Source organism: Magallana gigas, chromosome 5, assembly GCF_963853765.1.
Source record: "Magallana gigas chromosome 5, xbMagGiga1.1, whole genome shotgun sequence".
Lineage (NCBI taxonomy): Eukaryota > Metazoa > Mollusca > Bivalvia > Ostreida > Ostreidae > Magallana > Magallana gigas.
Window position 1 is genome coordinate 7,563,687 of NC_088857.1, and position 25,409 is coordinate 7,589,095.

At 32.4% G+C, this 25,409-nt stretch overlaps 2 protein-coding genes across 3 annotated transcripts in view; both read left to right on the forward strand.

Annotated features, from left to right (window-relative positions):
- Window positions 1-9,089, forward strand: part of LOC105317562 (chitin synthase chs-2) — a 38,404-nt gene extending 29,315 nt beyond the window's left edge. For both annotated transcript variants that reach the window (XM_066084925.1, XM_066084926.1), the window contains 10 exons: window positions 87-222; window positions 902-1,102; window positions 1,253-1,480; window positions 1,846-2,627; window positions 2,911-3,083; window positions 3,212-3,383; window positions 5,399-5,532; window positions 6,083-6,333; window positions 6,902-7,461; window positions 7,989-9,089. In XM_066084925.1, coding sequence (XP_065940997.1) covers window positions 87-222; window positions 902-1,102; window positions 1,253-1,480; window positions 1,846-2,627; window positions 2,911-3,083; window positions 3,212-3,383; window positions 5,399-5,532; window positions 6,083-6,333; window positions 6,902-7,461; window positions 7,989-8,006 — 2,655 coding nt within the window. In that variant the 3' untranslated portion in view covers window positions 8,007-9,089. The remainder of the gene's footprint in view (window positions 1-86; window positions 223-901; window positions 1,103-1,252; window positions 1,481-1,845; window positions 2,628-2,910; window positions 3,084-3,211; window positions 3,384-5,398; window positions 5,533-6,082; window positions 6,334-6,901; window positions 7,462-7,988) is intronic.
- A 10,123-nt stretch (window positions 9,090-19,212) lies between these two features.
- Window positions 19,213-25,409, forward strand: part of LOC105317566 (chitin synthase chs-2) — a 58,311-nt gene continuing 52,114 nt past the window's right edge. The window contains exons 1-9 of the mRNA XM_066084927.1: window positions 19,213-19,515; window positions 21,163-21,231; window positions 21,973-22,200; window positions 22,472-22,586; window positions 22,830-22,983; window positions 23,359-23,461; window positions 23,563-23,683; window positions 23,940-24,011; window positions 25,252-25,378. Coding sequence (XP_065940999.1) covers window positions 19,417-19,515; window positions 21,163-21,231; window positions 21,973-22,200; window positions 22,472-22,586; window positions 22,830-22,983; window positions 23,359-23,461; window positions 23,563-23,683; window positions 23,940-24,011; window positions 25,252-25,378 — 1,088 coding nt within the window. The 5' untranslated portion in view covers window positions 19,213-19,416. The remainder of the gene's footprint in view (window positions 19,516-21,162; window positions 21,232-21,972; window positions 22,201-22,471; window positions 22,587-22,829; window positions 22,984-23,358; window positions 23,462-23,562; window positions 23,684-23,939; window positions 24,012-25,251; window positions 25,379-25,409) is intronic.

Genomic DNA, 25,409 nt, shown 5'->3' on the forward strand with positions numbered 1-25,409 from the left:
CATAAAAGTTGCACTCCTTCAAAGGGAAAACGTTGAAATGAAGGGGAAACATGTTATGAACTTAATCCTATATTTCTATCATGTAGGCTGAAAATACTTTTTTGCTGGCTCTCGACGGGGACGTGGATTTCACACCTGGTGCAGTGAGATTACTATTGGACAGAATGAAAAAGAATCAGCGAGTGGGAGCTTCCTGTGGGAGAATACATCCCATCGGAAGTGGTCAGTTCTAGTGATCTGTTGTTGTATCATTCACTATATATTGAAAAGGATTGAAATCATTGTTTAAAAAAAATTTTGTAAGAATTTATTAGCAGCAAAGCCCTTTTAATATAAATACAAATAAACCTTATAAGCCCAAAAAATTTTAGGACTGTTTTTAACAATTACATTTGATGCAGCTCTACAGCGTTAAACGAATATAAACAACTTTATGTAAAGTGCACTTAAATATGTGCTCATTTGGCATGGATAAGATCCTATCAAGATGACTATAAATTATAAAAGAAGTAGTTTTGACCTGAATGTTTACTGTTACATGACAACAATTTCTAATCAAAAACCAGCATTTGTTGATTTTTTTTTAAAACCACCAATACCAATTTACTTCCAGAGATTTATTTAAACCCATTTCCATTGATGTGCCATTTTGATTGGTTAAAAAATATAATGCAAAGAAATAAGAAGTTGTCTGTATTGTTGGGAGAGTGAAAAATCCTTTAAATACAGGAAAAACTATATTATTTTGCAAAATATTATCATTATTTCTTTAAAAAAAACCAGAATATAGTTAAAGCGCTAAATATTTAATCGATGTCATTTTAGAATGATTTTGCCACCAAAAGAATCCTATAAAATGACTACTTTTAAAATACATGTGGTACCTTAATTTGCTATTTAGGCCCAATGGTGTGGTATCAGAAGTTTGAGTATGCCGTCGCTCATTGGCTACAGAAATCCACAGAGCATGTACTTGGCTGTGTGCTGTGCTCTCCGGGATGTTTTAGTTTATTCCGCGGCTCCGCTCTGATGGATGACAATGTAATGAGGAAATATACCATTTTACCGACCGAAGCTTCCCATCATCTTATGTATGACCAAGGTGAGGACATGCATTGCGATAAACATCACCACACAATTTAGAGTTAGATATTTTAAAATAAAATGCCAAATAAACATTTAAGGTAAATATTTTTTTCATCTTGATTAGTTCAATTGCATTATGAGGCTTATTTGTATTTAAAATATTTAGGTGAGGACCGCTGGTTGTGCACTCTTCTGTTACAACAAGGTTACAGAGTGGACTATGCTGCAGCATCAGATGCTTTCACGTACGCCCCAGAGGGCTTTAACGAGTACTTCAACCAGCGCAGGAGATGGACGCCTTCAACTATAGCTAATATTTTGGATCTTCTGCAGGATGGCAGGAACACAGTTGCATCAAACAATAACATCAGTTGGCTGTACATCGTCTATCAAGGTTATTCCCTTGATATCTTATTAGCTGATATCAATCTTCACAGATATAGTATTATAAATATTGAAGTTTCTATATTCTGAATGCCTGTCTAATGTTATCTTAAAGTACAAATGATGTAAAAATACGCAATAAACAGTGAAGCTAAATGAGGCTAAATTCGATTCAAAATCATTAGCATTATGTCATATTTATTGTGTTTATAAATCCAGTTGGATTGAGATTGCAATTGAGAAAAAAGTGCCATTTTTCTGTGAAATTGTTTTAAAATTTTGTTTTTTATGTGTAAATTTTCTGTTTTATTAAAAAAATGAGTGAGAAAATGATGTACTACTTCCAATCTAAAGAAGGTGTTTTGTATTTTGTAGCTGCTTTAATGGTTTCCACCATCATTGGTCCAGCAACTGTGTTGATGATGATCGCCGGGGCCCTACTTACTGTCTTCAGCATAGACCTGACCACCTCCTACATTATATCTCTAATCCCAGCAATAATATTCTTTATCATTTGCTTTGTCTTCGATACCAAGATTCAATTAATTGTAGCTCAAATTCTTAGTGGGGTTTACGTTTTCATTATGATGGTGGTTTTTGTTGGGGCAATCATTACTGCGGTCACCTTAACGCCTTACCATCCAAGTGTTATCTTCTTATCTGGACTAGTTTTCATTTTTCTGATAGCGGCAGCATTCCATCCAAGAGAATTCCATAACTTGATTTTTGGAATTCTCTATTTTCTTTGGGTGCCATCTGGTTTTCTTGTGCTGATTATATATTCATTGTGTAACCTTCATGTTGTATCCTGGGGAACACGTGAAGTTCCAAAGAAAAAAACCAAAGCTGAACTTGCAAAAGAAGAAGAAGAGAAGAAAGCTAAAGAGGAACAAAAGAAGAAGGAATCTTTTTGGAATAAGTTTTTTCCTTTTTTCACCTTGGTCCAAGACTTAAAACAAACAATTACTGAAAAAGTGACGTCAGATAAAGGCAAAGAGCACGATAAACTAACGGAAGTGTTGATTAAAATGAACGAAAATTTAGAAAAAATTACTAAAAAGAAAGATGATGGTGTTGAATTGGAAGATGTAGTGGTGGAAGAAAACAAACCTAAGAAAAAGGAAAAGAAATCAGTCCGGTTTTCAGACAAAAACGAAGTACATACTTTTGTTTACAATATAGTTTATTCTATAAAGTTTAGAGATGTTTGTCATTTTCATGGTTAACAAAACAAAGATATTATATGAAATCAGTTTGAATATTAAATCAAGTAATTTTTCCAGTTCAACAGTACATAATTACGCAGATGCCTTTTGTATAAAATCGTAAAAAGGCTAGGTTAACATTATCACCCAAAGTAGGATAAAATATTTTATAAAGCTAAAATGATAACAACAAAGTCAATTTTATTTTTGAACAATTTTTAACATCTGTTTTAAGGAGAAAGAATTGGAGGAATTTGATGAGGAAACATATATGGAACAGAAAGTAGAAAAAAAGAAAAGAGATGACCTGGTTAACCCTGCTTGGGTTGAAGACGAAACTTTCAGCGGTGGTGAATTGATGCAAATGAATATTGAGGAAAGAAACTTTTGGGAAGGGTTTGTCAATAAGTAAGAACCAATAATTAAATACATAGTCTTCATTTAAACCAACTAGCAGCCAAATTTTGACTAAGGATATATGAACGAGGTGAATTTATGTGTCGCAAAATCAAAACCGCTTTTTATGATATTGACAGGTATTTGTATCCTCTTGAAAAAAATAAAGAAAAGGAAAAGAAAGACTTAGAAAATTTGATGGAGCTAAGGAATAATGTGTGTGGAGGAATGGCCCTCATCAATATTTTGTGGGTTGCTATCAACTTCATGTTTCAATACAAGAAACCAACAGTCATTGATATTCCACTGTCTGTAAGTACTTACATACATTATTCTTCTGTTGTCAGCAAAGAAAGCCTATCATTTTTCAAAACTGCATTTCAGTATTTCGTTATAAAAAAAAACTTTTTAAGTTTACCTTGGCATTGTGCTAGACTGAAAGTGAAAAGTGTATAAATTGTTATACAAAGATTTCATAGCCACTGGGTGAAAACAATTTTCTTCAATATCCAACTTTTATGGTTTTGGATTATTTTTATAATCTTGAAGACCCTTTTTGGGGTACGCTACTGGCTAAACGAGCCAAATATAGATATTGTGTGTTGTTTCTCCCGTTTTATTTCCTTGTTCCCGTCAATTATAGTAAGATAGGTATATCGCAGCTTAACACGTCATAATTGTGTGAATAAACTCCTATATCGTATCCTGCTATTATCCATTTTCTCTAGCCAAATGTCTTTTACTTCGAATTTCACTGCATAAGGCAACTTTAATATATCAGCTATGTATTTTGAATGCTGAATTTTTTTTAAAATGAACCTCTCTATACAATTATTACTACTGTAGAAGCACATATATTTGTTGGGTTAAAATTTCGTTGTTTTTAAACCAAATAAAATTTCGTTGGGATTTAATTTCGTCATATCGTAATCTTTTAAAAGTTGTCAAAATGATTTATCACGGTCTTATACGTACATAACGAACGATATCGAGCGCGTGGAATTATAAATTCCGATTTGAGTGTCTCTTACCTACGGCAAAATTCAGTAGTGAGCTGAGTAGTTCTAACGATTTAATTTACTACACTTGAATTCCCGGTCATTCTATAGATCATTCCTGATGTGCAAACATGTCTTTGTTGAAGTGGGTAAAAAGTTCTAAAATAACTGAACCTTCATCCCCTGGACTTCCTTCGCCGAATCGAGCTTTAACCGAAAGGAAGCGATTGCTATAACTGCAGCCAATAATGCAATAGAAAGCTTGGGTGATTCTCCAAAATCATCGCCGTCAAGACCCTGAAAACGTAAACGGGGGGAATATGTGGGGGAAGACAAAAGTGCACAGCACTGGCATTATTCGATGTTTTTAAAGCTCATCAAGACAAGGAATTTATTAACTTGCTTCACAAAAACAAAATCCGCACGATTTTTGTTCCGCCTTCTACTACCGAAGAATTACAACCATGTGATCGGTCCGTGAACGGAAAACTTAAGTCGATACTAAAACAAAAGTTCGTTAGCTGGTACTCTGAACAGGTTTCCTCACAGCTCTCTAACGGTGTACCTGTGGAGAAAATTAGTATAATTGACCTGCGTGTCAGTAAAATTAAACCCGCCCACGCCAACTGGCTGTTACACGCGTTTGATGTTTTGTCTAAAGACAATGAGTGTATACTTAACGGGTTTCAGCTAGCCGGAATATCGGGGCACTTGGGTGTTAACGTGTCATAATTACCGTAAGCAGATCTATGTACAGTAAGATACTATACATGTAGTAATAACGGTAAAACTACTATCTTGCATTTTAATACTTGTTTATATTTTAACGAACGTTTACATATCGATGTTCTGAGATGATCCATGTACATCAATATCAATGGTGATCGTGATCTTATGTACGATGTAAATACGTTTGTGTATCAATAAAAAAGAAACATTACAACTCCGTTGTTTGAATACTTGGGTTGAAAATTCGTCATGGATTTAATTTCGTTGATTCATATTGCCAACGAAAATAACGAAATTAAATCCTCGACGAATATTTCTGCTTCTACAGTATTATATTTCCAAAGTAAAATTAAAAAAAAATCGACCTACAGACTCTGTTCTCTAAAGCAGAGACTGTGTGGTGTTTGAATTATTTCTTCTCCTTGTGCATATAGAATCCCAAATTTTAATTATTGGATGTGAAATGTTTTTGTACTTTTAAAATTTACAATACTATTACATGTATAAAGTTATTTAGATTGTACATGTAAATAACAGATGTCATGTTTTCAAGTTGTTACATGTAAGATTTATCCAATATTTTGATTTCTTTTTGGACAGTATGGAAAAGAAGAGGAGGATTTGGATAAGCAGCAGGCTGAAAATGTCCTCAAAGTTGACGTCGTAGGACTGATGTTCATTATCTTTTTCCTTTTTATACTTCTCATCCAGTTTTTGGGAATGATTGTTCATAGGTAAGTTGTGAATTTTTAATCAAGATTAAATCTATTTATGAAAAAAAGACTGTAGTTTAACTTACAGATTCAATAATTGTGTTGTTATCAATGTACTTTTCTCATTAGGTCACCATTATTCTACATGATATAATAAATTGTGGATATTATAAAATTATTGATTAAACAAAACAATGGTAAATCTAAGAAATAACAACTGTCAATGATTCGCTTGCATTTAGTAATATTTAATCAAAGTTTGAGTATTCATGCCAATATAAACAGTTATACTATTTTTGTTACATAAGCTGTTACTGCTAGATAATATTTTTTTTTCAATTTGTTGCGATTAAATAATTCATTGTATAGTGTATTGTCCTTGTTAACAAAACATAAACATTTACATAGGTTTACAGACTACTTGTAGAATGTTTTTAAAATGATCATAAATAAAAGATATATAAAAAGAGAATAGTTGATTGTATTTCAGATATGTATTTAGAGGTGTGAACAACAAATTTATCATTTTTAAGATTTTTCATTCTATTATAATCAATACTTTTCTCGATAGATGGGGGACATTTATGCATCTCATAGCTATCACTGAAATTCCAAGTCCGTTTGGAAAGACTGTAGCTGATGTAGAAATGTCTGGTGATTCGTTCAAGAAGGGAAAGGGAAAAATTGCGCTGGAATTTTGTGAAAAAATGATGACTGAACCAATGCCTGATTATCCAAGTGATGATGAATCTATTGAAGAAAACAGAAAACAACAAGAACGAGATTTAGTCCGTGAACAAATAAAAAATAATGCAGAGACAGGTAAAATGTTGGGTTTACCTTTTGTATTGTTTCGAATATAAATGGTTTACTAAATCGATGAAGAAGGGGGTAAGGAAACTTGTATTTGATAATAATGAGCATTGTATTTATACGTTGCATATGGAATTCGTAGATTATATGGTGCATGATACTTATCGGGCTGAATCCTCCAAAAGTCCGAGGTGCTATACAAAGACCTGTTGAAAGTTATGATTGTTGCCTCTTCCAGTTGTATTGGTCGTTACTAGAGAAAAGTGTCGTCTATTAAACCTGATAGTGTTTTAATATACATAATAATAGAGAGAATTGGGCTATAATGAATACAGAATTTATACTTTTTATATAAACTGGGTTAGAACAGCTAACGCTTTCAATAAATCCATATGCGGTTTATAAAGCGTAAACGTTCAGTGCATTTATTTTTGTATAAACTCTCTAGCCATATGTAATTTTTTTCATACAATAATGTAATATATCGCGTATACTAAATATAATAACTGTTTACTCTGAGGTATAAAGACCAACATTGTTAACAATTATTTACACAGTTTACTAAATTAATTTGTAGGCACAAAAGACAGAGCTGGTCAACTTAACATCGGAGCATCATTACGAAATACAATGATGGGGAGGGAAAGTATGAGGGAATCGTACTCTAACCAACTTCGCCGGTCAGCGCATCAAGTGTCAATGGATAATGCAGATTTCTTGAAAAAATCTGTAAAATACCTTGAAGAAGCGAAGTTACCAAAAGAAGATAAAACTACTGGTGTAAGGTACAGGAAAAAGGGGCAGGTTTTAAACCCCAACATTGGTAAAACGTTACCAGAAAATGAAAGTTCTGGCGTTAGAAGGTTTGGATCTACAGCTCCTGCGCAGAGAGATTTCATGGAAAAGATACAGAAAAATAGAAGTATTGCAGAGAAATATAAATTAAATGCATCTCAAAGAAATGTAGGAGAGAATTTGGGACAGTCATTCAGAGGCGGTGAAAGTGTAAATATGGAGGACGATGACATTTACGATGAGATACCCGCCACAGGGACTCTCGGTCGAATGTGGGCCAAGAAATTACGCAATTTTAACCAGCCTTCTTCTACTCAACGAAATGGAAGAAACAGTGGATTTGTAAGCATACCTTTAGATACTTTTATAACTTCTTTATAAGCAGTGGCAAAAAACCGCCCATTGTCGGAAAGTATGTGAATGTGTATGTGTATCATCAATGCTTCAATGCTTTGTACATGTAAATAGCGTGTATTGGTGAAGTGCCTTAACCAGATTTTTATCGCAAGTGTTTTTTTTTTCAATGATTTTTTGTGCTGTGTCATTATGAAAAATCAAGCAAGTCCCAAGGTAAAAATTCATTTACTGTCACTAAATTACTGTCTTTCGTTTTTGTGTATAAAATACGATGAAAAGGATATTTTACTAACTTTTTGAATGCATACGTCTAAGAAGTAGATGTTTTATGGGTTCTCTCGAGAATGTAAAATGGAAGACCAATTGCAATTTATCGGGAGTAGTGGGTCCAATTTATAATCATTTTTATACTCATTGAACGGTATGAAAGCAGGTCGACTTGGTTAGCTTCGCTGTAAGCATGTGAGCTGCGTGCACTTTAATGTTTAAGCTACGATTGTTGTCTTTTTCAGAACCAGTTACTTAGCTGAGTAGGTACAGTCCAATTCTGCAAATTGACAATCCTGTTTGGGACCAGAAAGTGTTTACTATTATCTAAAGGAAAAGTAAATAAACTATTTTCACAAAGAAAATATTCTATTAATATGTCATTCTGGATGTTAATTTTCAGGCTGATTGTCAAAAGATTACACATGCATGTAAATTTGATCTTCGCTCCTTAATTTATTTCTGTTTTTACCATTTATATTGTTATGCTGACTGGACTAAGTAGGTTTTATATTTTTACGAACATTATTGCCTATGTAAAATATGTAGTTTGTGAATATTGTTGAAATTTGTGATTAAAATGTCTATGTTACCCAATTTAACCATGTAAAACAATCAAATATATTTTTGAAACAATGAATTTAAAAAGATTTATCGATAAAATTTATTTTTAAAATTACAAATAACAAGAAAGATACCATGGGAAAACTTTTTAACATCTTAATGAAACTAGTAGTGGTATTTTTACTATAATCCTATAATTGTGTTTCTTCCAGTTAATGTTTACCCCAAATATGTGCAGCCGTCTAATAAAAAAAAACCTTATATGACAGCTACAGATAACTTATTAGAGGGTTGCAGGACAATAGAAATTTTTCGGAATCGGTTTAACAAAAGATGACGTCACAAAAATGTTTTAAGTGATTTTCTGGATATGGAGGGTGGGAATGCTTTGTCATAATTTGATATGACTTGTAAAAGCAAACCAAAACAAAGAATTGCTAGACAGGTTCACAGGCAGAATTTTTTTCTGGGGAAGTGGAGAATGCTAACTGTGAAGGTTTAGTTTAACGAGCTTTTTCCAAGAATTATGTGAGGAATGTGAATTTTACAGTTCAGTGAAAGTCTCAATCTACGTTTTGATCATGAATCTGATTTGATTTGTGGTAACAAGTTATTAATATGATAAAGCGGGTAAAATCTTAATCGTGATTCTGAAAAATAAAGTAAATACTAGTATATATCATAATGTATAATTTACTAGTTTGTAGTGTTTCTCCCCTGTATCGCACTACCTGTGTTATTCTTAAGGTGTTAAACAATAAATTTATTTATTCATTTGCAAATGTAATGTCTTTATTCTTGTTTGCAACCTACTATAGTCGTCCAGAAAACTAACAGTTTTACTTGTCTCTGTCCATTATTTTTCTATCCATATTTTTTTTCAGAATGGATTCCAATAGGTTATCGGTGAATTGTTCTCAGATTATGAAGTATTTTATATTGTACATAGGCCAAAAAAGAACAAAGGATTACAAAGCAAATTGTTTTAAAATAGACGACACAAGCTTGTACCCCCTCAAAATACGAAATGAAATGAAAAAATGACAATTACAAACCGTCGACGAACCATCTCAAAATACAAATTCAAAGCAGAGCAACGCGAACCTCCAGGTATGATCAGGTGGCAAAGAGGAGTGAGCATCCTCTGCTGACCGGTCACGCCCGCCATGTGCTCTTTGTCGTAATCCAGAAAAAACCTGGAAAAGTCGGTAGACAATTAGGTGATTATGGTCTAACAATTAGTATGAAAAACGTCAGTCAGCATGCGACCCAGTGGAAGATTGTATTTGCTCACAAGGTCGTTATATCGACCAGAGAACTTTTGAAAAGAAAACTTCAAACGAGACTGTTGATAGTCCTGTTTTATCAACTTGTTTCTCAGTTGCTTGCCTCGCCTTAGAAACTGTTAATACGAAAGTTAGAAATGAATTCGGACCAAGTAATCAAATATTGAGGCCTTATTGTCTGGCAATATTTGCTGAATCCAGGAAACAGTTACTTGTTTACAAATCTGGCAACGTCAGTCAGTGTGACATCATGTTCAAGACAGAAGGCATTTACGACACATTACGTGGGATACAAAGTTGTTTAATTGAAATATTAGCCATAGTATGTGTATAATTGGGTATGCATATTTTATCACGAACTCGGCGATTATTCTTTGCAAATCTAATTTTAAAACAAACACGGCCAGGATCGGTATTATGTCTTTGTTTGAAACATTACCATGAGATAGTATTTTTTTTAAACTCCTAAAAAATACAATCTTTTAATATAAGATTATTTCCTGTACTATAATAATAAGGTTCGGCACCGTCTCAAAAAGACTTATATTAAAGACAGTTTTTCTGCCACTATTTTCTAGCTACGATTAATGCAAAATGTAAAAAAACGTACAAATATATTCGTTCGCCACTTCCTACTTTTATGTTAGGTCGATAAATCCAGAAAGGGAATGTATCAATTTTCAGATGCAAACTGCGTAAAATATTACTCAAAATTAAAATTTACGGATCCAAACGCTACAAGAAAATTCTGGCAATCTAAAAAAAACTTTTGAACAAATTAAAACATGTATATATATTCTCCCGGATTTGAAGTCATCGATTAACGTTGTCCTTATGTATAAAACTGGATCGTAAAGATTTCTAAATCAAAACATACATTATTTAATCCATGAATTAACATTAATTTTAATCCTAAAGGATCACACAATCCGGGATCTTCTATTGTTGTACGTACAAAGGTGACCAATGTACAGGGATTTAGAACTATGCTCACCTTTGCACAGGTTTTTTCATGACGCAGTGTGGACTAATAGGACCAATGCAAAAAAAACATTGTTAAACTAGATATACATGGCTACATTATCTTCCTTTATACAACACATTCGCAAAATCAAAATGACATGTTTTGCCTATTTATAAGGTTACCTAAATCTCTCTCTCTCTCTCTCTCTCTCTCTCTCTCTCTCTCTCTCTCTCTCTCTCTCTCTCTCTCTCTCTCTCTCAAAACAATGATCCTAACAATTTTTGGATATCATTTGTATTCTGTATAAACTACTTATTTTTAGATTGCGATTGGTGGTTTCTCCTTCTTAAAATGAAATTATAGATCAAATTTTACCTCTGATTAAATTAGGTTAAACCAGTTAAATGTAATGTTTATATTTCTGCATATTTAAATGTTAATGCGTATGCCCATCCTATCTACTTTATAAAAACCATGTTGAAGTCGCAAAAGCAATCAGATTAGGGTTTATTTGTATTCTGTGTAAATGTTGAGCAGTAGAGTTGTTGAAATATGACTCAGTTTTAGATTGCGATTGGTTTTTTTCCTTCTTAAAATAAAATTATAGATCAAATTTTTGTCCCCCGCCGCATTGCGGAGCGGGGACAAGGAAATGCCGGGCGTCCGTCCGTGGGTCCGTGGGTCCGTGTGTCCGTGTGTCCGTGTTTCCGTCCGTCACACTTTTTTGTAAGCGCTCTCATGCCTACAAATTTTGACGGATTTTCATTAAATTTATACAAAATGTTTATACCACTATTACCTTGGTCAAGTTCGAAAATCAGCATTGGTCGATATTTTTTGTTGGAGTTATGGGACTTTGACCACAATAATGACTCCGTTTTATCCAAAAATTGACCTTGTAAGCGCTCTCATGCCTACAAATGTTGACGGATTTTCATTAAATTTATACCAAATGTTTATACCACTAATACCTTGGTCAAGTTCCTAAATCAGCCTTGGTCGATAGACTCGATACTAGTATACTGCTTGACCGGCGGGGGACCCAGGAATTCTATTCTTGTACCTCTGGTTAAATTAGGTTAAACCAGGTACTTGTTAAGGTCTTCCGTTTTCCAACGGAAGACCTTATTGTTTTCGTTCGGTTTCTTTTTCCCTATTATTATTTTTTTTTTTCTTACAAAATTTGTGCAGGCGATTTCTCGGAAATGGCTGAACCGATTTTCGTGAAACTTTCAGATCTAGTAGATATTAATCCGAACTTAATATACATTTTTTTAATTTTGATGACGTCATTTCCGTTCTGGAGAAAATGACGTTTTAGCGATTTTCAGAGGGTCGGCTTGTCCAGGGATCTCCTCCTAAACGGTAAAAGATAATGAGTTCAAACTTTCAGGGATTGTAGACAAGAGATTGTAGATGTGCAATTTGGCATTCATATTTGTCATGCTCAAAAGGCGTTAACGCTCGCCTGGTCCCGAAAATTGAGACTTAAAAAACGTCGTAATTTTTGATGGTTTTCTTAGTTTATCTCTTTTCTGAAAAATATTTTGTTAACACATGTAATGCATAAAAGGTTTATATTTACAAGACATTTCATTTGATATCAAGAAAAAGGGGCTGGCCCCTAAAATTAGGGAACCAAAGGGCTCTAAAGTCTTTCATCTGTAGCCCTTTACTGAGAGATATTTTGTGAAAGGTTATAGAAGCAAATATGTTTATCTCACAGTTATGTATCCAAGCAATGTAATGATTTTGTCATGTATTACGTAAGTAAGGGTTTTTAGGGGCCAAAAGTCCAAAATTTTGATCACCCATATCTCAGAAAGGAAAAATATTTTGTTATGCAACACAGAAGAAAAGTTTCTCAAATTAATGTTTTTCACAATATGAAACCTTCAAAATTTTGTTAAACGGCCCCTAAAAGGAGATAAGGGATCGGCCCCTAAAACTTTCTTTCTCATATATCTCCTGAATGGTAACTAATTTCTAAACACTTGTTGAACAAAATTTGTTTAGAATTAAATGACCTTTCATTTGATATCAAGAAAAAGGGGCTGGCCCTTCAAATAAGGGAACCAAAGGGCTCTAAAGTCTTTCATCTGTAGCCCTTTACTGAGAGATATTTTGCGAAAGGTTATGGGAGCAAATATGTTTATCTCACAGTTATGTATCCAAGCAATGTAATGATTTTGTCATGTATTACGTAAGTAAGGGTTTTTAGGGGCCAAAAGTCCAAAATTTTGATCACCCATATCTCAGAAAGGAAAAATATTTTGTTATGCAACACATAAGAAAAGTTGTTCAAATTAATGTTTTTAGCCATATGCAATCTTCAAAATTTTGTTAAACGGCCCCTAAAACCTTCTTTCTCATATATTTCCAGAATGGTAACAAATTTTTAAACACTTGTTGAACAAAATTTGTTTAGAATTAAATGACCTTTCATTTAATATCAAGAAAAAGGGGCTGGCCCTTCAAATAAGGGAACCAAAGGGCTCTAAAGTCTGAAATCTGTAGCCCTTTACTAAGAGATATTTTGTGAAAGGTTATAAAAGCAAATTTGTTTATCTCACAGTTATGTATCCAAGCAATGTAATAATTTTGTCATGTTTTACGTAATTAAAAGTTTTAAGGGACCAAAAGTCCAAAATTTTGATCACCCATATCTCAGAAAGGAAAAATATTTTGAAATGCAATACAGAAGAAAAGTTGTTCAAAAAGGTATTTAACCATATGCAGTCTTCAAAATTTTGCCAAACAGCCCCTATAAGCAGATAAGGGATCGGCCCCTTAAACCTTCTTTCTCATATATCTCCAGAACGGTAACGAATTTTTAAACACTTGTTGACAAAATGTTTTCAGAATTAAATGTCCTTTCATTTGATTCCAAAAAAAAGGGACTTGACCCTTAATTAGGGGATCAAAGGGCTCTAAAAATGTTTATCTATAGCCCTATAATGAGAGCCATTTTGTGAAAGGTTATTAATGCTAGATTAGGTATAATACGTTTCTATATCCTAACAATATAATGATTTTCTCTTGTGTTACCAAATTAGTGTTTTTAGGGACCAGATGTAAACAAAATTAATCTTTTTAATCTTAATTGGAGGAAATGCAAGCATTTAAAAAAGCAATGTAATAGAACTTATAAAAAGCGATACAACGAAGCATAAGTACTTCACTCCTTTTTCCATATCATGTTTTGTTGTCGAAAATCAAAGTCGATCATGTCATATTTTCTTCTAAAAATCGGACGGAAGACCTCCTCGTTGCTCGCAACGAGATCGTCTCTAGTTATGTTTATATTTCTGCATATTCAAATGTAAATACTTATGTCCATCAGCTACTTTATAATCAAAGTACTGAAGTACTAAAAGCTTTTGGTGTATCTTTATGTATAGTGTGTAGTAAAGACTGAAATCTCTCTCTCTCCATGTATCTTTCTCTCTCTCTCTTATGCTTTTAATGTCGGCAAAATGTCAGAGAGCGACCAAATTTTGTAAGCGGCTATAAACAAAAATATGTCTGTGTAGTAGAAAGAAGTTCAAGAGTTGCTGCCTTGAATTTTGCAACAAGCGTTATATATTCAATCCACATTTCTTCAACGCGCAGCAAAGACCTTCATGGAAATCCATGCGCATTGTATGTGTCCAAAATGCAAAGACTTGTTTTTAAAACACGTTATTAATAAGAAAACTGAAAAAAAGATAAAAAATTCTCTCGGAATCAAAAAAACAAAACAAAATGCCAACACTTTTGACAAAATGTGGCTCTTTGTGTAACTATTTGGTATAGCGGAAGCTTTTATTTTGACGCTGTATGGTTTTTTGTTTACTTTGAAGTTGGGCTATTTATAGTAACATTGGCGATTTGCCTGCCTACAGCCAGGACTCTGCTTTCAGCAGAGCCCGGCTAAAAACCATGTTGTAGATGCAAACGCAATCAAATTAGAAAATAAAATTACATAAGACAATATACAGCTTCTTAAAAGAGCTTTTTAAAAGGGATTTTAACGTCTCTTTAGCATTGTTCTATGCTGTTTAATCTATCAAAGTCTTTTATTCAGTAGGTAATTGTTTAGTGAGATTCTAAGCACGTGAACAAATAATGATGAGTTGTCAGTCGTCCTTGTTCTCTGTCATAGTTTCAGTTTCATCATGTACGTGACCACGACAAACCATACTTAGTTCTCAAGCACCGATTGTTCTACTGCATTCAAAGAAAACAATGCCCGATTGTAGATTGTGACGAGGTAAAGGAAGTGATCTTCAAAAGAATGAGAAAAGGTCGACTACAGGAGAAAAACGGTGAAATACGAGAATTCTGAACAGTTTTGGAAGTCTTGCTTTAGAATATGAGCTTTAGTATTTAAATACATGCGCCACCCAAAATAATATAACATGTACACGATATCAGATGAAAAAATGACAGAAAAACAGAAAAGGAGAGACATTTTATATTTTTGTTAAGGAGGTTGGCACCTGAAATACTAGTAATGTCAATCATCCAAAAACATCTTGGATATAGAGATTGGGACTTAAGATATTCATTTATTTTTTGTGATCTATGTCACAGCCATTTTTTGAAAATGTGGGGTCCTAGACAGATGTGATAATTTTCCTGACAATATTACTTAAATTTGGCATTGAAATTGATTATTTGAAGAAATCAAACAAATATTTATAGTTTGAACTATAATTATTTAGTTATGATTTCAATACAGTATGAACTTAAACACATGTAGTGACTATAAAAGTACTATCCAAGTCAAAGTTTAAAAAACTTGCTTTACTGATGGCTTCAAATGTCAGTACATAATGCAGAAAATAGAAAATTATTAGTAATGCCAACTTTCCAAAACTTTGCATACAAATAGTCATATATTTAATGCCTCATATCAAAGTAAAAATAAGTAGGGGTCACGTCTAAAAAAATTGAGATATGACATGAAATAAGCTAATTTTAGGCCAAAATTGGTGTTAATTTTAAAATATAATTCCTTACAAAACTCTGTAAATATATGATTTTATTTTAACAATTCTATTTAATATGGTTTATTTGGCATTGTAAAATATAAATAAATTAAAAGAATCAATATATGATGTATTATTTTTTAATAAGAGGTGACATAAAATAGTTACCCGAAAAGAGAGGAGAGAACATCTTTAAAGAAAATGTTAAGTGTTGTTTCTTTTGGACAACATAAGAGATAGTGTTTATTCTTTTAGACTTTAAAATCAACAGCATGTATAGGGAAGAACAACCTGTCATATCGTCTTGAATTATTGTATTTATGAGAGCAATGGAACCTTGGAACCAATGGAAAATCGCATTCGTCATAACCATCCAACGTATTCAAAGAACAAAGACCGATATAAGCTTTAAGATGTTTTTCAAAATGTTTAAAGTACACTGATTATGCATTGAAAGGGTCTGATGTATTTTTAATTTCTTTGCCAAGTTTCCTTATTTAGTTTCACTGCACATGCCAGCCTAAACGTATCCTCGCATATACATGTAGATAGTTTGCATATAGAAAAAACGCGAACTTTAAAACGTTAATATCACATCACAATCGCATGTTTCAAGCATAGATTTTGTGTTAAATAATATTCAGCAATTTGGCACATTCGTTAATCGAGGTATCCCAGCTATTATTTCTTTGAACTGCTTAACTGTGTACATTTAATAGCAAAGGAAAAATATATTAAATATATTTGATTCTTATTTTTGGGAGTTGATTTTAATCAACTCTCCTATGCAGTTACTCTGGCAAACCGAAACTGATACAGTGTTTGAAGCTAAGCACAAATCATCGCCGCTGACAAGAGACAACCATCGTCTGTCTCCGTACATCTCCGACAAGCAGAGAGTCAGTCTTTATCTAAAGGTCAAACGAGCTATCACGTGACCTGGTATCTCTTACTTGTCGGAGATTAACGGAGACAGCCGAGCATCTGGTTGAACGAGACAAGAGGTTCATTATTGGTTTGATACATACACTTTTTGAAATATTTCGAATACCGATACATAGTTTGATGAAATCAACTCTATTTTTAAAATTACACAACATGATTCATAAGAGGTTTTCTCGAAATTCTTGTCAGAAATGTCCAAGAATCCATATTATAAAAATGTGCGTAATTCAAATAGAGATTATGAATTATTTGCAAAGGAAAATAACATATCGTTGATTTTAAGATAAATAATAATCAATAAAATCAACTCCCGTCAGTACTTCAGTACTTTGATTTTTTATCGGTTTACATATCGTGGCTTAGGCCTCAAATCAATTCTGATTATAAAATGAAATATTTTTGCAAACTTCTTTTTATGCATTTTTTTTAACTATCGCTGTCTAAAGCATATTACTTAACGTTATCACAAGAAGGAACTTGATAACAAAAGTCGAAGACCCCCATAAACTAGAAAACAAGATGACATTTTTTGCGTGGCAACAATGACATTTTCAAAATTTTGAATTAATAGGGTGTTTCTTATTACAGTAGTGAAGCTACATTACAATACGGTCAGTTTGAGCTTAAAAATATTTATTGTTTAAATTAAAAACCATTTTTGGGAGTTGATTTTAATCAACTCTCCTCTGCAGTTACTCTGGCAAACCGAAAGTGAAACAGTGTTTGGACCTAAGCACACGTCATCACCGCTGACAAGACGTATATCTTGAAAATAGTAGATAAATTTGGTGTACTGTATGCTGTACCATTGTTTTTCAAGTGAGAAGTATTTATAAATACCTTGAAAATAGTCAGATTATATATAGTACGAACAATTCAATTGTTTTTTGTAGTTGCATGTATTCCTACGCTAGAGTTCAATATAGTCTCGTTCAGCCAGACGCTCGGCTGTCTCCGTAAATCTCCGACAAGCAGAGAGTCTCTCTTGGTAGTCGGAGATTAACGGAGACAGCCGAGCGTCTGGTTGAAAGAGACTTGGGTTCAATATTGCTTGGGTCCAGACGTGAACAATTTTTAGAAACATTTCGATTACTGATACACAGTTTGATGGAGTTAATTCTATCTTTATATATTACACAACATGATTTATATGCCATGGGGTTTTCTCGAAATTCTTGTCGGAAAAATTGGAGAATTCATATTATAAAAAATTGATTTTAAAATTGATAATAATCAATAAAATCAACTACCGACATTCCTTCAGTACTTTGATTACAAGTTAATTTCACATCCAATGCTTATTAATCAATTTTTCATTTAACCATGAATGAATTCTAAATTTGCAATGTTATATGTAAAACAGGATATATCACTTCAAGCGTATGGATAATTATTCTGCGCGTAATTCGCTCCAAACAAAAGGCATATTTACATGAACCACAACATTTAAGAAAATTTATAATTACTATTATTAATCATGAAGAGAAATACGTATACATTGAAACGTTGTTATTCAATTCTGAGGAGGCATTTCCTCGTTGTGAGAATAGAACAATGTTATTGTACAACGCCTATATAATAGACTGACAACATCACGACTACCCCCCCACCCCACCCCCCCCCCTCGAAGTTTTTTTGTTTTTGTTTTTTGCTCCGATTCTCTTCGATAGTGTTATGTAAAAAGACCAAATACACTATAACTTCGATTTTTTTTACGATAGTGCTATGTAAAAAGGCCAATTACTCTACACCTTTTTATAGTTTTGTATACAGAGTGTTTTGGTTTTGTTTGTTTTTTTATTTATCTTTAAACTTTTGTTACTTTTTAAATTGATTTCAGAGGCCATACATTTTTACACAGATTATTTTTTAAGCAGTTTATATCAATGCATTACTGTTTGTTACGTACATGTATACTAATGAATGTAATAGTTATTGTAAGTCACCTTTTGACGGTTTTTAAAATAATGAAAACATTATTTTTACAACAGTTGATAAACATATTGATATCTTTCGTTGGAAAGGAGGTAAGCGCGGGGATGTTGTTAATGAAAATACACAAACCTGTCAATAAAGTACAATTGAAATCGATACAAGGGGAAAGGGAATCATAACAGTTTTCTTTGCCAATTCATCTATTTTCATTTATTATCATCAGGAGAAAATAACAAGAACCGAAACAAATTTTCTTACGGAAAATTATAATGGGAAATGTTGACATCAGTACTTGAGACACCACGGGCAATTTTTCAAAGTTATTATCCGGGTACTTTTCATATAGTTTGCATCACAAAATCGCCTAAACTTTTAATTTTATTGTATACTAAAACCTTAGCTGTAAAGGAGGCGTTTTAAAACAGAAAATCAGGACTTTTTACATTCTAGCGTATGAACGTAGTGTGGACAGAGGGGTATTTTAAAAGTTAGATCAAAATGAAAAAAATATGGATTTTAAATCACCTTAAAAGTGCTAATAAACTGTATTTCATCGTATGTTTGACAAGAAATGTTTTTGGTTTTATTTATGTATCAAACTTGGAAGACTGTACACATACTATGAAACGAAACTAATGTATAATCTAACAGATCTTAAACTAACAGGTAACATTAAAGAGACTTTTTATGAAACAAAAATCTGATGCATTTATGCCTTTTTTGTAACACGATACTTAAGAATTCTCGGAAGTCGTTTTTCGGAGAATAAAGGTATTACGTAGATTTCAAGTTTTGATATACACAAAGCTCTCTTGTGCAGTGTGGTTGTTGAATTGAACATTTGAGAAAAATATAAGGGCTTTTGACAATTGGTTAAGACTGGGTTTTCCTTCATCATTTTTAATCAATTTTATGTGGAATTCTGGAGCGAGATAAAATTTAAGTGAGTGAGTCAACTTTCAGGTTAATTTTATATCCCTCGTTTTCCATCCCCGGGGACGGAGCAATGGAGGACCCAGGGAGTGACTTGTCCCAGCTGGACACACTGACCGAAGAGTCCATACTTGAGACGGTCAAGAAAAGATACCAGAAGGATGAAATCTATGTAAGTCCCTCTCTCTTTCTGTGTTTTTTTTAAATCTTTTATACCACAAAATTTTTTGTCTTGCAATCTAAGTTAAAGATCAGCATTATATATAATTTCTGAGCATTTCATAGCTAAAATCGACATACATGCATTTTGATAGAATAAGTCTATGCATCAACATCGGTAGTAGAGAAACTTGCTGTAAATATCGAGACTCTCCACTACATTTTAAATTTAATTTAGCGTTATCAGTTTCTTCCATTTGAAAGAAAAAAACCCAAACGTCCAAGATACAAAAGAATATCATTTAGCAAATTAAAGACGTAAATATTAAATAATATTTCATTTTTTGCATATCATTAACAATATATCTATAAGTATGATGCAATGATACTGGAAAATCGTCTTTATTTTTATTTTTATTTTAATCCGTCAAATATCTAAATGCATTCAGTTTTTAGTTTTCTTCTCGGCCAAAAAAAACCAAACCCCTAACACACAGACACACACGCGAACTGAAACATGATAAATGCATTTTTTCCTAAGACGCAGTTGCAAAAACACAATCAGACAATGCATAACCCCCGCTGCTTTTTTGTCTCTGTATATGGGGTAAGGTAATAGTATGAGTCATGAAGGGGTATAGAATAAAGTTTTACACGAACCATTATAAAAGTATAATATAACAATATCTTGTAAAATATATGCACATATAAAGTATTCCATGTGTAATTGAAATATCACCCGACAATAAGCGGTACTCAAGTGTGCTTTTGGGTTCATTTTTGCAACGAAGGTTAACGTGGCAAACATGCAATTGCAAAGAAACTTTGCAGAGAAAATATAAAGAAATAAGATGTATATTAATGGAAGTGCGTGAGCTTTACTGCAAAGTCTGATAAAACAAAACTGATTAATAACGTTGGCCATTGTAAAACACACTTTCTGTGTTAAAATGCAATTATCTTTAAAATATATTTATTGGAATTTATTTTCACGGATTTCAATGAAAAATATGGTACTTTCTCTTAAGTAAGCAATTGAAAAAATATAGTTTCATCGTATTTCAGCCGACGAGCATACAATGCATATAACATTACAAAGATTCTTTCTCTGCTTGTATCACCTTTCATGTGATCTTTGCTTCTATAAGCGTCTTGTTGCATTTATTACATGTATTTTTTGTCCTCTGTAATTAATGCCAATCTTGCGTGCAAAAACGTCCAAAACAGTAATGGATTTAAAACGGTTATGCATGTAAGGCTATGTTACAAATGCCATAGGGTCGATACGAGCCTGAAAGGCAAACTGCAATGAATCGCAAACAATAAGAGAACATTGGTTTCATAAATGTAAATATATAGGACCTAAGGAATGTAAATAGATGTATATTGCAGACAATGATATTTACCTCAAAATCTGATGGAACACCAAAGTCATAAGGCAATGGATTGGAAAGAAAATACCAACACTTAATTTAAAGCTACAAAACAAACTTTTTAGCAATTATTGCATAATGCAAAGTCAATTAAATGCCAATTTGAGTTACAAAATATTACTGACCATGCAAAATGAGCAAAACTGTTTGCAAATATTTGATTGAAATAACAAAGTAAATACAAATTCGATGTCAGTTCTATTATTGCATATTCAATTTGATTCCAGTCCAGTGTTGGGGAGGACATTTTGCTAGCAGTCAACCCATATAAAGAACTCCCGATTTATGACAGGAAGGTGAGTGAATTGACGCCTTGATATCCCTAACGCAGCTCTATGTATAACTTGAGATTTAAAAATAAAGTCATGTAATAGTCTTTAATTAAAGATAAAAATTCTCGATTTGTTTGATTTATGCCTGTATCGATAATAGTTTGATATATTTTAAGTATCCGTTTAACAAAGGCTTTGCAAAAATAGCCCAATGCCTGAGCATCTTCATTCATTTCATGGTACTTAAAAAAGGGTGAAAAAATAAAAGTCAATTCACAAGATGATATTTCAGAAATCTAAAAAGATACTTATATATATATATATATATATATATATATATATATATATATATATATATATATATATATATATATATATATATATATATATATATATATATAGGATTAGACTGCCAGAAGTGGTCTATTTAAATCTAAGCTCAGAATTTTTTTTAATTTCCATTTTCTCTGGTAATAAACAACCTAGGGTTTAGTTAATGGCGCTGTTGTAATGTTGTCTGTTGGCTCTCTGTTGTACGCGCACACAGTCACAACAACAAAAAGATGTATTTTCAAGATATTTCCAAAACAAACATGTATTTTTGGCGTTGCAAGTATATATGGATCACATCAATTGGGTTATCAAAATAATAATAAGTAGTATCTGCATATATAGGTATCTTATTATCATAACGGTTTTGACTAGTAAATAACTACCTCTTAATTTAACTATATATTTACCTTTGAATATCTCTGATTATCACAGAATCACGAAAAGTACCGGTCGGAAAACTTTAAAACAAATTTACCTCCTCATGTTTTCCGCGTTGCGGCACAAGCGTACATCAGGATGCGCCAGAAACAGTCTATCCAGATTATTCTGGTTTGTGGCGAATCTGGTGCTGGCAAAACAGAGAGCGCCAAATACATGGTGCAGCATTTCATGCAGATGTGTCCTGACGACGCTGGAGACCTTCACGAGAGGATAATCAGAGTAAAATTGAATCGAATAGTTTTTTTGTTTTTTTTTACCTCGTGAGTCACACAATTTTGTGATAATTGAAAAATTGTCGTCGATTTTATAAACAAATACAACATCAAGCTCATGTTTATCATCTAATGTAATAAAGTGAAATATTACATTTATGTAAAATTGATTAACGGAATCACATTTTGAAAGTGATATTTCCTATTATACTAATGATACTGATGAAATTATATTGGATATCCAAGTAAAATGTATAAATACTGTAATACATTGTCAGGTAAACCCTTTGTTAGAAAGTTTTGGGAACGCCAAAACAATGATGAATGACAACTCCAGCAGATTTGCAAAATTCCTTGAATTAAATTTCGGACAGGGCGGACAAGTGATCGGAGGTAAAAAAAAAAACCTAAACATATTAAATGAATCATATTGTGGATACGTTTGGTGTCAATGTTAATACGTGTTTTTGAAGGGTTCTGTATGTTAAGATGTCAATTTTCTTGTATGATTCTTGCATATTTAAATGTCATGTATCTTATTTCATTTATTTACGATAATTTACAATATTATTAAATTTACAATTTATTTTTGTATGTTTTATAGTCACGTTCTTGATTTGACTTTTGAATATTTAGCGTCAATCAGAGATTACATGTTAGAAAAATGTCGAGTAGTTGGAAGAAATGAAGATTGTGGGGAAGGGAACTTCCACATATTCTATCAAATGTTTGCGGGCCTATCACAACAGGAAAAACAAGATCTATTCCTGTTAAAACCAGAAACTTACAGGTAATACTTTGTGTTTATTAGAAAAAGCACATATGGTACATGTAGCTGATTGACGACATAGTATAAAGGAGGTTAGGGCAAAATGCCTACATCCACAATAGTGGAAAAAATTGTAGAAACTATTAGAATTATGAATGTTTTTCAAGTATACTTATTGAACAGAGATCTAGACTAAGTCTGGGTTTTTTCTTATAGAAGACAGTTTCATCGTTTACATTTGTAATAGTCTGCAGTTTCCTTCATTACAGCAAATTAATTGAACTGATTTTTTCCATATTGACATATACAAATTTTTTTTTTTTAGAAATAATCCGGTAATATTTTTGATCTAGCACACAGATGATTTTTATTCTACATTCGTAATTTTTTTTCCAGCATTTTGAAAGGAAGCATAAAAAGTCTAAAAATGACTAACCACTACGAGAACCAGTACAGGGATAACATGGAAACTTTGAAAATAATCGGCATGACGGAAGCTGTATGTTTATTTTTCATTTTTTCGTTTCTAAGCAAGTTTGATTCATAGTAACTGTTCTTAAACCATTACATGGTAGCTTTACATTATATCTCACTGAACAGGATAAAAAGGTGATGCACTGTATGCTGGCCGCCATTTTGCATCTGAGTCAAATAGAGTTCCATGAGACAGACAAAGCATCAGGACAACTGGATATTGGTGACACAGAGCTAGTTGATCAAGGTTTAAAATGAGACAACTATTCTATTAACACATATAATAAATTGCTGCAAAGAGGTTTAAATATTCTCCATAGAAATATTTTAAACAATTTAAAAAAAAAGAACTTGAAAAGATGAAAATCTGTCATCTTAGTTTAAGGATATTTTATATTTGTCATCATCGATATCATACCTTTTATTATATTAAGAAGGTTAGACATTTATTTGCATGTCATGTTCTATGATTAGATATCACAGTACGCATGCTCTTATTACAGCGGCCTCTTTGTTGGAGGTCAACAGTGAGGCAATGGGACACGCTCTGATTTCATCAACAACCACGATGCCAGGTAAGCTTCTATTTTAATGTATTCTTACTCTCAATTTAATATTTGAGTTTTTCTAACTTTTGTATTGATTATCTATTAACTCTAAAAATATACAGGTATGTTCAAACTAACAGTCCACTGCTTTCTAATTGTATAAAACTTGCTCTGCAAATGATTTCGCCTAAATTATTAATAGGAAATTATCAGGTTATGGTATCCTTCTTTTCTTCATTATCTCTCATTTTGATACGGTTTAAATTGTAAATAAACCTGTGAAGAACCAATAAAATGTTGTAAAATGTTGTAGATTATTGTTACAGTTTTAGTTCAAGCTATTTAATTACCATTTTAAAAAAGCTTTTAACATATGGACCATGCAGTCAATCTCCAATCCCTCTTTTTATTTTTAAATATTCTTTTAGCCTTTGTTTTAGTACTAATGATTTGCTTTGTGATTTATCTTAGCATGAAACAGCTAGATCTATTTTATACCTTAATCTTGTTTATGATGATAATTTATAAAGATATCATAAAGTTATATCGTCTGAGATAAAATAATAATGATACAGTACACCAACATAAAACCTTATGTGAAGAGGGTTGTAATAAATGAACGTAAAATGTCGTTGCTGTTTGAGAGTCTTTCTTCACTTTGAAGATATTGAACAAACTTATTCATTGATGTTATAATCACGCTAATCTGTCACTCCATTAAGACAGACATGAGGTAATCGACAACAATTGTTATAATTGAGTGTAATCAATTAGTGTTTTCAAAGTAATTGAAACAATTTGTAATTAACCTTTCCTTCAATTAGAGGTAATTGAATGTATTTTAACAAATTAAAAATCATGTATTTTTAATTACTTTTCAATTACAATTCAATTAATTTTCATCCAAGTCAAAAGTTGAAATGTGTGTTTAATAATGATATTCAATGATACTAAATTAATTTATAGTTCTTGGACATTTTATAGCAAAATTTGTTAAGAATGATTAAAAGGAACTCCAACCTTTCCAAACATCATTGCACATAAAACCTTGTTTATCTCAAAGCTGTTTATACATGTATGTGTTCTCAATATTTTTGAAAATAAGAGAAAAGCATTTGAAATATATTCGATTACATTAGTCAGAGTTATTGAGGGTAATTACATTTGAAAAAAAAATCAATGTAATTGTACTTTTATGTAATCAATTAAATTTCAAAGTAATTGAAACCAACCCTGCATAAAGAATAAAAAAAACTTTCCATAAAAGGTGAAGAAACTATTAGCTATAAGAGTTTAGACCAGGCAAAGGACGGCAGAGACGCACTGGTGAAGCACATGTATGAGAGACTCTTTGGTTGGATCGTGAAGAAAATTAATACAAACCTTCGTCCAAGGTAACTGGCCGATCTGAAATACAAATGCGTG